This window comes from Cryptomeria japonica, chromosome 1 (genome assembly GCF_030272615.1).
Source record: "Cryptomeria japonica chromosome 1, Sugi_1.0, whole genome shotgun sequence".
Lineage (NCBI taxonomy): Eukaryota > Viridiplantae > Streptophyta > Pinopsida > Cupressales > Cupressaceae > Cryptomeria > Cryptomeria japonica.
This window is the reverse complement of record NC_081405.1, coordinates 458,864,931-458,881,344: the sequence shown is the minus strand read 5'-3', so window position 1 is coordinate 458,881,344 and position 16,414 is coordinate 458,864,931. Positions and strand designations below refer to the sequence as shown.

The 16,414-nt window shown below is 38.3% G+C and overlaps 1 protein-coding gene across 1 annotated transcript; it reads right to left on the bottom strand.

Annotated features, from left to right (window-relative positions):
• Positions 1-1,027: 1,027 nt before the first annotated feature.
• Positions 1,028-15,896, bottom strand: LOC131857744 (carotene epsilon-monooxygenase, chloroplastic-like). Its single transcript, XM_059210452.1, has 2 exons — positions 15,605-15,896; positions 1,028-1,095 (listed from the first exon to the last, which is right to left on the bottom strand). The coding sequence occupies exons 1-2, from the start codon at positions 15,894-15,896 to the stop codon at positions 1,028-1,030; spliced, it is 360 nt and encodes a 119-aa protein (XP_059066435.1).
• Positions 15,897-16,414: the final 518 nt, after the last annotated feature.

Below are 16,414 nucleotides of genomic sequence, written 5' to 3'. Positions count from 1 at the left end.
GAATTGGGTTTGTGTAAAAGGTTTTAGACCTCTAGTATTGAGCTTAACTGGAACTGTACTCAGGCATAGGAGATGCTATTCTTGCAGTTCATTCATCTTTCTAGATTGTAGTCTGGATTTCTTTTGTAGTCAGTGAGGCTCCTTTATGATGAGTGATGAGCTGAAATAATAGCTCTTTTATTCCTATAACTAATAAGTTTTTGCCATGTTTTAAGTTGCATATTGGGATAGTGTTTGAGTCATGTGATGTATTAAAGTTTGACTATGTGCATTATGGATGATAACTAAACCCATTAAATACTGTATTGTTTTGACCTATTATTCCTGTTGCCATGTGGATTATCATAGGTAATATCATTTATGAATGAATGTGTTATGATTAATGAAAATAGATATATATGTATGCTTGTATGTTCTATCTTTTAAAATGCAAGAATAAATGAGATGATACAGAAGTGGTTATTGCAAGCCAGATGTTGAATCACGTCATAAAAGTAGTTGGAGACATTCAAGGGTGGTTAAACATTCAAAATAGAAGAGAAGATGGTGTGTGTAAGAATTGGAAAAGGAGTAGAAAGGTGATACCAGATTCATTTATGTTTTTCTTCAACAAACATCAATCTTGTAACACCGCCATGCTATATTCTTGGTTGCAGTTTAGTTGAGTTCCACATTTTCTGTGGATAACTTCTTCTATTAGTAGTCATAAATGTCTTCCTCCTTATTTCATGGGCATAATCTAGATAGTAGGAAGTTTGTTATAGTTTTATTTTAAATAAAATCTTGCACCACTTCTCAGAAGTTAGTTAGAAAAAGACAAGATAAGACAAAGATAGACGGTGTGAGACAGTGTTTTTCAGAACCTGAAGCATTTCTTTCATTTCATGTGTTGTATCGACTTTTGAAAATAATGAATAAAATTTATGTTATTTCGAGTATATAGAATCATCTTTAAAGTCTAGATACACTCATCCAAGGGGGGAAACTTGGTGAGTATTCATGTGTGTTTGTTAGATTAATTTTCTCTTTACTGCAGTAGATGTTCTAGAGACTGACTGTTCTTGTGGCCACTGGAACCAGATCTTGTGACTGTTCCTGCAGCCAAAGCAGACATAGTAATTCATGTTTTCTAGCTCTTAACTTAGTTAACAATTATTTAATTTGAATCTTCTATTAATGTTAAGATTTCTTGTAGCCAATCATGTTTTCACTTGTTTATTTTGAATATATTTAGTTGTTGCAGTAGTGCAGAATAACTATCGCAAGAACTTAGTGCATATACTGTGCAGACCTATTTCAAGTAATACGTCCCTGGGTTGACAAGTAAATGAACTTTAGTCATGGAGATAATAGCTACACATAATAAATGAATAATCTTTGGGTTGAGACTTTAGCTCTAGTTATTGTTCCTATTGGCAAGGCAAACATTTTTGGTGGCGTTGTCAAGGATGGTGTCAAACTAAGAACATGTTACAATTATGAATTTTCAAGTTTTTAGTATGGTTATTTTTTATAACTCAATTTGTTTTAAGTAATTCTCATGAATCTGCATGCATAGGCAAAGAAGAGATTCTCAAGGTAGATTCCTTCCTAACCATCCTATTCATACAAGACTCAATCCATATGAAGCACCATATGTAAATCCTTTTGTTGCACTTTACCAAGCCCCAGATAATTTGAACCCGCTTGACTTTGAGCTTTCTAAGAACAACCTTCATTTCCTCTTTGAACCTCCTGAAGAGGAACTTTGTTTAGTAACTCCTCCTCAAAGACCAATGCAAGGAAATCCACCCCCTTGGTGGGAATAACCTACCTCCACCTATGAACCCAACATTTGAGTTCCCCATTTCTGATTTGCATGATAATGCTAATCTCAAGAACATTCCAGCTTCTTCCCTTCCTAAATTCTATGGATTAGTGACAGAGGATCCCGACAATTTCTTGTTTGAATTTCATGTCCTCTATCCCAGTTATGATTATACTACAGATGCCCATAGACTCAAAATATTTCCTGCCACTTTAAAAGAATCATCTTTGAGATGGTTTATGAGTCTAGAGAGTAGTACAATCACTACATGTGATGAGATGAAATGATTGTTTCTTGTGAAATATAAAGATTATTATAGAGGGACTGACCACCATGAGGATGATATTTTTAGAATGACACAAAAGGAAGATGAGAGTTTAGAAGATTATCAGGAGAGATTTTTATTCAGTGTCAAGAAGTCCAAGCATAGTACTCTAAATGAAGATTCTCTTAAGTTAATATTTTTAAGGGGAATCGGTGATGAATGCACAGATGCTTTGGATCTTATGGGAGGTGGTGATATAACACAAGAAAAATGGAATGACATTGGTCAAATTTGTCAGAAGTATTCCAGATCTTCTTCTAAGAAGAGTAGGTGTTTCAAGCTAGGAATTTCTTCATCAACATCCAATAATGGAGTTTCTCGAATAGAGCTTAGCCACCTTTTGAAGTATTTTAAGGAGGATATCACAAACAATATGGCTACTCAGTTAGACACACTCCAAGCTAAGAAGAAGCATGAGGAAGTTGATGCAATCCTTGCAGATTTATACCCACATTGTAGAAAAAAGAAAAGAGACTACAAATGTAAGATGGCTGCAAATCTTGAAGTTCCTGATTTTGAGACAGTACAAGGAGATTATGAACAAATTTTCTATGTTGCTCAAAGGAGGCCAAATTTTCCAAGACAAGGTATGCCTCCTGATCCACTTTATTTTTATGGTTATAGTGGAAATTCCTATGCACAAAATAATCAATGGCAATCTCCATGTGCTCAAAACTTTGGAAATGATCAAAATTAGTATAATCCTCAAGGCCAAGGGCAAAATTTTGCCAATCAAACTCCATAGTGGCAGCAACCACAAGGAAATTGATCTCACTCTTAGTGACCATGGCAATCATTCCAAGGGAATTGGCAACCTACCCCTCAATGGAGAGGAGGTCAACAATGGACAAATTAGTCACCTGGTTGTCAGCAACCTCACCGACAACCACAACAGCCTTCTATAATGCCTCCTCCTACTGCCAATACCATTCCCCCCTTCCCCCAAGGAATTTTATGTTCTTGTTTATTTTCCCAAGGAACCCTTGATCCACGCCTTCAATCTCAAATCAATCTCAACCCTCCATAAGGAAATCAATCTTGGCCCTTCATTGACCTCCTCCAATCTATAAGTTGGATGATCATTTCCTCACAAAGGGGCCACTTCTTGTCATAGCATCCTCATACTTCTCTTTTCTCCTCTCTCTTCTTCCTTCAATCCTTCAATTCAAATCCATCCAAAATCATACCAAAATCCTATCAAATCCTATCAAACATATCTTGTTGAGCACTTGGAGAGAATTCCACATTCCCATTAAGGACCATTCCACTCAAGTGAGGAAGAGGCGCATTATTCACTTCACTGAAGGTCCAATCCAAAAGAGAAGGCAAAATTAGCAAGGTATAAATAGTCTTTTTGTGTTTTATATGTTTTAATGTGTTTCAATGCTTTGTTTGAACACTAACCATCTAATCTCACCATGCTGGTTTTTCCCCTCTTCATTCTAGAATGCTCGGTGGGACTCACATCCGTAGATTTAATCATTTTTGCAAGTTTTTCTGAGTTTTTCCTCGCAGGTGTCAGAACAGCGCAACTGACTGTAGAACAGTGTGACTACAACAGGATCAGTGCAAGCACTGCCTACTTTGGCGCATGCGCACGCACTTTAGTGCGTAGGATAGAAGTTTAAATTTTTTGAATCCTTCTTCTCCCTTCTACTCTTCCATCTTCCATCTTTATTCTGGTTTAAATTCTTGAAAAACACACTAAAAAGGATAAAAAATTAAGAAATCAAAAAATTATTTAGTTTTTGCATCTAGCTATCCTTTCATTTTAGAACTGTCGCTTTAGCGTGAGCACTTTGCAAATAGTGCGGGTGCTCCGATAGGATCCCGCCCATTTTTGAATTTTTGAAATATCAAATCTTTGTTCACTAACCTGCTTCAGCGCGAGCGCACGCACTTCAGCGTGACCACCCTTGGAACATCGCATCCACCTTAGGTATATTCTATGTTTATTTAAATTTTGTGCTTTTCACTATTTTTTTTTCAGACCTCCTTTTGCACTTGCACAGGCACATTAGCATAGGTGTCTCCAGAATAGCGTGAGCATTGTTTCTGTAGAATTTTGTCTACTAATAAAATATTTGAGCTTTGTAGGTCCTGCCGGAGCGGTCAAAGACATAAACAAAACTACTGATCTTGTATTCTGCAAGTTGCCTAAGGAAATCCAACTAAACATTATGTCTTCCTTAATCTTTTCATTCTAGGCACCTAGATATAATTAAGGGATAAAAGAACTCTTGCTTCTTATGTTTGAGGAAAGTGTAGAGGTAGGAGAGTATGCTCTTGTCTGTATAGACAATCAAAAATCCTGACCCTCGAACCTTTTCTTGTTTGGTTGCACATTTTACCCTTAGCGGGCCTGCCCTCCCAATTTAATTAGGTAGTGGTGAGAGGGGAACGACCCAAGTGAGTATGGTCGGACCTAGGCATTTTGACTCACTATAATAAATAGGGCTCTTGAGATGAAATTTTTGGAGGACGCAGCAATTTGAGACTTCACTCTCATATTCAGCACTTTGTAGGCCCCCCCAAGGTCTCAATCACACCTGTGTGACTACATCTTTCTTAGTACTGTGTAGGGCTATAGGCCTCAATCATTCTTGCATGACTGCAAGGAGTAGTCTTCAAACAGAAATCCATACTAAAAACCCTAGGAATAGAGGCCATTTGGTTCACCTCAGAAAGGTGGATAATCTTTGTGCATGGGAGATAGTGACTCCCCCAAGAGACTTGCCATATCATGCCCCCATTAGCATTTGGAGTCGGCTAGTACGGCATTGGGAATCCATTGTGTGAGACCCAATGATCGTATTCTGATTAGCTATTGGGTGTCTACCTAATTTAGTAAGAAAATGTTTTCCTCCTCATCCAACTTCCTAGGGTAGCATGTTGTGTTTGGATTCTCTATGTGCATCAGTGGCCAACATGTATTCATTGCTTGATATCTCTTGCCAAGTTAATCATTCCTCCAACCAATCAATCCTCCCTCTTTCCAAAATTCCATCTTGTCATCATCCAATCTCTAATCCATTTCTATCTATCCAAATAATTCTCCAATCCCCAATCCACTTTCATCCATTCAAACAATCATCCTTCCTCAACTAATATTCATTCTTCCTCTAATCCAATCAAATCTCCAAAATTCCAATCAATCAAATCCATCCATCTTCCTAATTCAGTTATCCAATCCTCCATCAAGCAATCATCCAATCCTTTAATCCAATCAAATCCAATTCATCATCAATTCCCATCTAGGTCCAAATCTAAGGACTAATCCAATCAAATCAAGTCCTAATCCAAGGACCCATCCAATCCAATCAAGTCCTAATCCAAAGACCAATCCAATCAAATCAAGTCCTAATCCAAGGACCCATTCTAATCCAATCAAGTTCAAATCCAAGGACTAATCCAAACAAATTAAGTCCTAATCCACTAACGCATCCAATCCAGTGAAGTCCTAATCCAAGGACCCATTCCAATCCAATCAAGTTCTAATATAAGGACCCATTCAATCCAATCAAGTCCTAATCCAAGGACCCATTCCAATCCAATCAAGTCCTAATCCAAAGACCAATCCAATCAAGTCATAATCCAAAGACCAATCCAATCAAATTAAGTCCTAATCCAAGGACCAATCCAATCAAATCTAATCCATCATCATTCCAAGCCAAGTCCTAATCCTCATCTTCATTTAACATCATCTTCATCATCTCTCTCCTCCAAGACACATTTATCTAACTCCAATCTAATCCCTCATTCTCAACATGGCTACCCATAATTTCAAAGCTTGGTATGAGAAAATTCTCATGGAAGTTCATGAACCACCTCAACCTACCTACCAAGTCAGTCCCATAATCTCTCGTCCACCTATCATACCTTCATCCATCTCATCTCAACACATTACACCCAATCCCAATCTGTATCATATCTCTTATCCTTCCTCTACATTTGATAAGGGAAATCCATCTTATTCCCCAGCCGTATCTACATATTATCCCTCATCCACATATATACCTTCATCTCCCATCCCATCCATATCTCAATCCCCATCCTTTTACAACACATTCATTACCTCTCCTCCCCATCCAAATCCTTTACACCACAGTCCTCCAATAATTAATCCTAATTCCCCAATCCATTATCCTAATCCTCCATCCAATCCTCATCCCCCATCTAATCCCAATTCTCCATCTAATCCTAATCCTCCAAAATTTGTATTATCCACATCCTCCAAATCCATCATCCATAATCTTATCCAAGACATGCTAGAAAAGCAGACAAAATCCCCACCTCAAAACAAAGTTGCCAAGTATACCCAAGTCCTCCATCCACCCCAATCACCTCCACCTCAAAACAAATCTCAATACCTCACACTTCATAATACTCACATTCCTCCATCTACTCACATTAAGGCTCCTGTATCCTCCTCCATCACATAATCCCCACAACTCCAAACATGCCAAATGCTTGTTCCAAAGCATTCTAGCATAGAATCCTCTCCATCTATTGATGTCATTCCCTCCACTTCCTCTCATGATCATATGATTCCTACACCCAATCTTCTCCCACCATCGCATGATCCTCCTCCATCTTATGATCCAATCACCCCTCCCACTCCATCTCATGATAACCTCCCTAGTCAAGATCAAAGTATCCCTCCATCTCCATGTCATGACTCCAATCCACCTAAAGATCCTAATCATCTTTCCACATCTCATCCCCCTCAAAATAAACTTGCATCTTGTTTCCAAAATAATAAGGGTCCTCAACCTAATGCTCAAGATGTTGGTACATCCTCTATTCCTCTTAAATCCAAAAGTCCTTCGTGCAAATCAATATCTCATTATCCCCCATCATCCACATCCATCTTGGGACCCTTATTCCAAAGCTAAATCCTCCATTCCTTCCATCCATTTTGGGTCCTTGCATCCCTCCATCCACCACCCTATCACCTCAAATAATCCCGAAGCAAGATAAACAAAGGCACACATCATTGAATGCCTCCTACCACTCTCCTTCCATCATCCCATCATCTAGAAAATCCTTAAGTCATTCATCCTCATTCACCCATCCCATTGCTATTGGAAGCAATTTGGATGCCCAATCTAAAAAGCATAAAGCTCAAAATCCACAAAAATTAAAAGATCAACATGTCCCCTCAAAACAACATGCTCAAAAGAAAAATATGAGCCAAAAGAAAGAAAAATCAAAAAGGTCGCAAAGGCCCCAAAAGAAAAAAACAAAAACTATGTGGATCCCGAAACTACTCAAAGAATAAATGCATCTCAAAGTAAAATCAAAATTGGCATCCAAACTTTCTAATCCAAAAGCTCCATCCATTCATAAGTCCTCCAATCCTCCATCTAACACTCCTCCATCTTGAAAATCCATTTTGGGTCCTTATGTCCCAAAATCCACCATCCCAACTCCATCATCCCCTTCTTCTATTTTGGGTCTTCATGTCCCAAAATCCACACTTTATCCTCCATCTAATCCAAAATCCTCTCCTCCACTACTCCACCACCCTTCAAGGTGTGTGCCGATGCTGATCTTCCACAAATTCTTCAAAATGCCATCCATCATCCACCATCCATTTTTCACAATCCCATTTCATTAATCCAATCCTTTCCTAATCCTTATTTTCCATCCCCTATCCATTTCATCTCCCCAATTATGGTTACCAACACCTATGAGCATACAGCCAGTTCAAAGTAATACTAAGGGATATTATCCATGGAACTAGATGCTTGAGTCCTTCCTTCCTCCTTCACACATCCACTATCTTCCATATCCACTCATCCTCATCCTCATCCATCCAAAATATTCCAAAAATTCAAAATTCAAAATTCAAAAAAATTAAGAAAAATACAAAAAAATAAATAAATCAAAAATCAGAAAAAAAAAAGTAAAGAAAAATAATTTCATCCAATGGTGAAAACCACTTCTTGTGGCCCCTTGGGCAAGTACCATGATGAAAACTTGGAAAACAAGCATCATGTGTGATTCCCTCATCCTCTTGCACTCTACACTTGGGGGCAAGCTTCATCCATGCAATCCTCTCGTCCCTCTGCATCCTATCTAAGTCCATTCTCCTTTCCTATCTTTGATCTTGACTATCCTATCCATATCCTCCATCTCATATCCCTCATCCTATCAAAATGAATCCTCCATTCTTATCTTTTGTCTTGATCATATAGAGGAAAAATAATGTATATGCATGTATTCTTTGGAGCATTCAAGCCTTAATCCTCTACCACCCATATTCATTACACATTATCCTTCCCTCTCACACATCTTTATCCACCATCATCCTTAATTCCACTACCTCTAGTGTGGGGCATTTCACTCCTTTGCAGCATAGTCCTTGGGTCTCCATCACCCTACCCTACAATCCTTCATATCCTATACATATCCATCCATTCAATCCATCTATCTCCTATCCAAACAATAACTCCCTCCTTCCATCCATCCACCCTTTTACCAATCGTTGGTTCTCCCTTGTCATTGGTTCTAGTCAATTAAATCATATCCACCAATACACCCCATCCTATCCAATTTATAATCCAATCTTATCTCATCTAATCATATTCTCCATCTCTTCCAACTCAATCATTAATCCCATCCCCAATCCTATCTAATCATTTAGCTTTCTTCCAATCCTATCCAATCCATCAAACTAAGATTTTCCGATCTACCTGAACTCAAGTTGACTTGAGCTTAATTCTAGCACCTTTGCTAATCAAATCCAAGCAACAATCCTCTCATCTATAGATCTTGCATAACCAACTTGCCTTTTGTCATCCATCAATCAATCCATCATTCTACCCATCAGGATGAATCCTTCCCATATCTGGAAGTGCACCCAAATCCATCACCTGCCCATCGGGATGCATCCTTCCCTAGTTCGACAATTTACTCAAATCCATATCTTTCTCTTGGCAAGAGGTTTCAGTTGGTCATGTGCATGTTGTTTGCATGCTTGATATTTTCTCTTTAATTTTCATCTTGTATTCCAGGACTATACTTTTTCAAGACTTCCTTGATCATCCATATCTTGGTATGTCTTGGCTAGTGTATAATGGGGCATAATTTTCATGGCATGGTATATTTGAAGGTTTTACTTGTACCATCCAACAACCCTGCATTAGTGTTTATCAACACTTGCATGATTGTGTGCAATACATTCCTATTTGACTGAGCATCAGTCCATGCCCCAGATCTTCATATCATCTTGATTCTTATAATACATGGTGTAGACTATCCACAGCAATATCAAATCTATGTTTTCTCTCCACTATCTTCTCAACAAGAAATTCAATCCATTTTTCATTTCTTTATCTCATTTCATTCACAAAAACTCCAATCCATCCACGTTCCCTCTTTCATCATTTTCATCCTTTTATCATCTCATTTTCTCATCCTTTTCAAGAGCACACCCGTGTTCTTCAAACCGGTATGTCCTCTTGAGGGGGCATACCAATACTTCCTCTTCATCTTTCCTCCTTGACATTCTTCCTCATCTCATGATTGGGGCATCATGCTTCTAGTCCTTATCCTTTTCTTCCATTATATTTTATTCTTCTTTGATATAACATCATTTCACGATGCTATATCAAAAAGGGGCAAAATGTAGACACCTAAAATTAATATTCAATTAATTTAAGCTTGTCAACATAATTAATTGACTTAATTATGTTATCCTTATTCCTCTTAGAATTAATTAAATCCAATTTAATTAATTCTATCACCATAGTCCAATAATTAAGGTATCAATTAAATTAATTATTCCCTTATTCCTCCAAAGTCATCTCAATCATTAATTCTTCTAAATCCCACTCAGTTAATTAATTCTAATTAATTAACCTAGTCATGTGATTCCTACAAATCACTTTTTTCCTAATCCCACTCAACCTAATTAATCCTTCTATAATCTCTCATAATCATGCTTATCATTATGCCTCAATTTTTAATTCCCACTCATGTCAAATCAACATTGAGTCTCTCAAAAAAATTCAAATTTCTTTGAATCCCTCAATGCATCCTTATTTTGGAATTTTTAATTCCTCATGTTTGAAATTCAAATTTCTCCCCCCTTTCCCCAAGGAATTTTATATTCCTGTTTATTTTCCCAAGGCACCCTTGATCCATGCCTTCTATCTCAAATCAATCTCAACCCTCCATAAGGAAATCAATCTTGGCCCTTCATTGGCCTCCTCCAATCTATAAGTTGGATGATCATTTCCTTACAAAGGGGCCACTTCTTCTCATAGCATCCTCATGCTTCTCTTTTCTCCCCTCTCTTCTTCCTTCAATCCTTCAATTCAAATCCATCCAAAATCCTACCAAAATCCTATCAAATCCTATCAAACCTATCCAGTTGAGCACTTGGAGAGAATTCCACATTCCCATCAAGGACCATTCCACTCAAGTGAGGAAGGGGCGCATTCTTCACTTCACCAAAGGTCTAATCTGAAGGAGAAGGAAGAATTTGTTGGCATTATGTGAACCGACATGAAGACATAATGATATTGTATGTTGTCATTGATGTCAATATGTGACATGGTGTGAACTAGCACATGTGATAGGTGAAAAGAGAGAGGAACCAGCATATGTATGAACTGGTTTATATGCCAAAGTGAAGCGGCATATTTGTTCAAGATGAACTAGCATGCAGTTATGGGAACTGGCACATGGAAGCATTGTGTTACTACCAGTTGGTAGGTAGTTTCCATTTTAGGATTTCCAGTTGGAGTATCTGAAGCCTGTGTGACTCAATCAGTGATCTTTGTGTGATGAGTTAGCAGTATAATGGAGAACAAATCATGTTGCCACGTAAGCTTTGTGCGCGTGAAGGATCTTGCATGAAGAAGACTATTCCTATCTATCTCAGGAATGTGTGAAGTCTGTCAAACGGTGATAACGTGTGATGGGTTATCAGCCGCCATGAAATTGGTGGAAAATGGATGATGGAGAATGTCTTGAGATCGATTCAAGATTGTTGCATTTAATGCAGCATGATTCAACGGTCAAGATTGAACCGCTTGAATTGCTTAACCTAACAGGTTTAGGGTTTTTGCTATTGACCTATCTATTTCCTATAAGGTCGATGTTGTGTTTCTTTCTAAGGTTGTTGGCAAAAGTTGTGAGTGTGTATCCAAGGGAAGTGATACATGATTCTTTCCAGACCAAAGGAGAGAAGAGATACCTATAAAGTGAATGTGCAGAAGGAGAAGAGGAGCCAAAATGGATCTACATTAGCATTGAGTGTTGTTATCAGATCATTGTAATTCCTGTTGATCTCTAACCACTTCAACAGTTGTGAAATCCTGTAATAGGGTAGCCTTAATTGGGCTTGATGCAAAATCCCTTAATAGGGTAGTCTTAATTGGCTTGATTCAAATCCCTTAACAGGGTAACTCGAGGTTAATGAGTTCTGAAAAGGTATAGAGCTCTGGAGATCCTTTAGCTATTGAGTTCTTGAAATCCTCTAACAACGTAACCCTAACTGGGTTTAACCCTTAACCGGGTATTATAGCCATCCCTTAACCAGGTGATCCCTAACAGGATCAGTTCCTAGCAGAACCTATTGTAATGTCTTCAACCGGACAAGGCTCCTAACAAAGCGGACTTCAAAAGAGTTCAAAAGCAACTTGTGGGTATTCATCCCCACCATGGTTTTTCCCAATTGGGTTTCCACGTGAAAAATATGTGTGTCATGTGTAATGCTTTTATCTTGTGATGCTTTGTTTTTACCTGTTGAGTATATGATGGTTCTATGTTTTATGCCTGTCTATAAAACATATTGAACTCATTGTTATGAAGATCTAATGTTAGTTTACCTATTCATGCATGAGAGCGTAATGGTAGTATAGTATTGAGCTAAGAGGAAAGCTTAGTAAGTGACTGGTTTATGACTGTTTGAGCTGTACTGGAGGTTACCAGTTGCACTCTATTTTAATCAGTATCCCTATTTGTCAGTCATTTGGAGTATTTGTTGTCAAACCAGTTTTGGACTGTATTTGTGTTTGTACTGATTCACCCCCCCCTCTTAGTACCGATTTGGTACTAGTGGTTCATCATTGAGTTATTAGAATTAGCAAGGTATAAATAGTATTTTTTGTGTTTTATGTGTTTTATATGTTTTTATGTGTTTGAATGCTTTGTTTGAATACTAACCATCTAATTTCACCTTGCTATTTTTTCCCCTCTTCACCTGCAGTTTGCTGACAATTCCATGGTTCATTCTAATGTGATTGAAGATGTTGTCGTTACTTTAGACTCCTAGGAATGTTTGATATATTTTATGATCTTGTCTCCTAAAACTACATTGGCGGATATCCAGTTATTTTAGGGAGACTTTGGCTTTCTATAGCCAATGCATATATTGGATGTTGGTCAGGGGACATGACTATTTTTTATGGAAATACTACTAAAACTCTGGCTCTTTATTCACCTACTCAGCCCCAATTTGATCAAGAACAAGTTGTTTGGCCTAGCGTGAGAGAAGAATTCGAGGAGGAAGTCAACTCTGTCAATCATCTTATGATGACTAATAGAGAATCATTCATATAACTCTAGGATGATGATTCGATCCTCTCTAAAATTCTAGCAAATTGGTTTAATCTGGAGTAGCAGTCTCAGGAGTTAACATCAAATATTACAGCGTCGGATTTTCCTGCAACCACTGATATATTGCATACCTTGTTGCTGCAGGAAGTCTGCACTTCTCATTTTTCTAAGGCATCTCAGGTAGATCTTACTGTCAAAGTGGAATTTGATCCAAATAAATATTTGAATATCAACAATAAACTCATAGAGACTCAAAGGTTAACACTGGTTGAATTGCTTAAATGTCACCAACACGCTTTTTGCGTGGGATTAAAAAATATGCAAGGAATTGATCCTAAAGTTTGTACCCACCGTATTTATATCAAAGAGGACTATAGACTTCTTAGAAAACCACATAGAAGAGTTAATCCTGCATTAAGGGAGATAGTTAAAGAGAAACTACAAAAATTATTAAATGTTGGATTTATCTATCCTATATCGAATAGTCAGTGGGTGTCACCTCTAGTCATAGTTCCTGTTGTTCACCAAATCTGGTTAACCCAAGTACACCTGCAATTGATCTATGAGAAAGCCAATCTCAATCAATGAAAACACTCTAGGGCTTGGACAACATAACATAGGATCCTAATGATCCTCTTGTACTTCAGGTTCTGCTAGACCTAGGGGGGGACACCCTTTTGATGCATTAAACAACGATTACAGACACATAACTACATCAACAATAAGTAGATAGATCATTCCACAAACTCACCAAATTTAGAAACACATTACAGATTGGCTAAATCTGTATAAACCACAGATGAAAAAGAGCTTGGAATGAAATAACACCACCCCTAAACACAAAGGGAAATTAGATTTGTCTTTTAAATTGTTTGATCTGAAAACATCCCCAAACTTGCAAGACCAGTGCCTTGTTCATTGGGCAACAGAGTCTCACACAAAATTGCAAATATGTCAATCGCAGTTGCAAATTTGTCTTCCTTACAAAATATCCCTGCATTAATACCTTATACCAATGCATTACTCAGATCCATTCACAACATTATCAAATATGGGACACATTCCATTATTCATGATTGATTACAAAATTTAAAACCTTCATTGAAGGATACCCACAAACAATCACACAACTTCCTTTAAATTGACAAATTTCATCCTCCTTGAGGATTGAATTCATAATACTAAAATGCATACATAGAGACAATATGGTGGGTAATTAATCATTCCTGACACAAGTAAGACCTGCAACTAAAACCACATTTACAGCACTGCACTGCAATCTCTATACCCTAAAACCAAATAGAAGCATTTACAAACTTGGGTCAAGATCTTTATAAAATAGAAGCCATCAAATCTGGAGCATTTTTCCAAATTTCTGGAACCCTTACAAATGAGAAGAATTGAGAATAAGAAGAGAGGGAAAGATCAGATCTGCAACCGACATTGCCAAGTGTCTATTTTCTTTAGCTGAAATTCTTTTACCTTCTTCTTTCCCATGGAAACTGCTCCTGAAATATCCCATATTTGTTAAATTTAATAGCCTAATTGGATTCCTCACTCTGAGAGCTTTCCGGTAATATATAATACTTTATATTTTGGCCAAAAATTGAGCCCTGAACAAATTAATTCTTCACATGTGCACAATCATTTAAATTTTTCAATTTTTAATATGGTTTGCACTATGTATTTAAACTGATTTTAATTTTGATTTTTGCCTCCCTTTTGGCCTGACGCCTTGCCACGTGGTGATCTCTAATTGGTCGATGGGGTCCACTGGGCACCACCTCGGATGACACCTCATCACTCCGCCACGTGTCCACTTGCTTGTCGGCCACCTCAGCACCACCTCGATGCCACATCATCACCACCTAAGCTCCACCTACACGCAACCGATGCGCCACCGAACAACCACCTCACTGGGGCCCACCTGCTGGAGCACTGACTGGACCTACCACATCATCACCACCTGGCTTTCGCCATTTCACAGACGGTATGTTTCGTGCATCTTCGCCTCACGAAACCATGCGCACCGTCGATCTGCTCAAGACTTGCTTGACCTTTAACCTTGCTCATTTTCCAAGATGCTTTTTGCCATTTAGTGGACCTTAACCGGTGAGCAACTTTCCTTCGCGAAGTCGTGTAAGCCGTCCGATCTCCGAAACTTGCAGGGTCTTTAACTCGCTGAGCTTTTTGCCTTTCACCATTTCGTAGCCTCTAACCGGTGAGCACCTTCGGCCTGCGAATCAACACACTTCGTTGGATCATCTCAGACCTGCTCACTGGTTAAGCCGATCCTTCTTTGCAAAATTTTCCCAGTCTACCTCAAGAAGCATGCCTGCATGGGGTCCACCTATCGTCGTCTATCACCTCCTCTAGTCACCTCGGGAAGCATGCCCACACGTGGGCCCACCTTGGGCACCCAACGGGCATCATCCGTCAAAAGCCTTGATGGCTTTGACATATTAGTTGTGTGTGTTATTACTTAAAAATATCAGAAGACCCCAATTCCTAGTGAATGTGGGATAAAGTGTTTTTCCTGAGACTGAATGTTTTGAAGGTTTTTTTGAGAGTGTTAATGGCAATTTTTGAAACTTACATTGCTTGGAAGATTTATGATGTCCTTTGCTTTGGTTTTAACACTGCTTCTCCTCCACCACACAGGGCAAGGCTTTTTCTTATTGGCTTGGGAGCTCAATGCTCTTCTTCAACTCTCCAAGCAGAAAAAGGTTTCGGCATTCATTTGCTATTCAAACTTCTTCAAAATTTTATTTTATTCTGCAACATGTCATGGAGGATACTACTAGTTTGATTTGGAATGAGCTCAAAATTGAAGTTCTGTAGTAGGATTGACAATGCACCCAGTGATTCCAGCAATGCAAAATGATTGCCTACACACTTACGTGGTCTACCACTGAAGGGTATGAGCCTGAAGTCTGTGTTTGTCCCATTTGACATGGGACCATTCAAATCAAACCTCTCAGGTATGAACTCATCAGCCATATCCCATACCATTGGTAAATGATGGATGTTGTAAACAGAAATCATTATATCTAGACCAACATCCACCTTATAACCTCCAGGAAAAATATCAGCCTCCTCTTGTGCTTTCTTCAGTGAAGTAGGGTTCTGACTCAGAAGATATATTGTCCATATTAAAACAGAACATGTGGTCTTATGGCCAGCAACTAGCATTGATAAGAGATCAATCTACCAGAGCATTTGCTTGAAAGTCTCTTGAGCCTTTATCCATTTTATGCACAACAAGGAGGAGTTTAGCATTAAGCTAATGGAGTATAGCAATACACCTACTCATCTTCATTTGCATTCAAACTTCAAAAGACTTTAATCTACCACACAGGGGAGGAGCTGATACAGGTTGTAGTAGTTTGTCTTACACTTGCAAATTGCAATTGTTTGAAATTTTATTTGATGCCCTTTGACTCACACGTGGAAGGGGCTTTACTCCTATTGATTGCATCTACCTGAATATTTATTTGCCCTTCTCACTGCTAATGGCATTTGCTACAACTTATATGCTTAATATGCCACGTGAGATTTGGTTTTAAGCAAAATTGGCATTTGCTTGAGCTTTAAAATGCACTCCCCAAACTTCAATGCCACACTCCAGTAGGAGAATTTGGCATATACACCTACTAATCTTCATTTTCCTAGAGTTTCAAATATTTCCATTGGGCTATTCTCACGTGGGA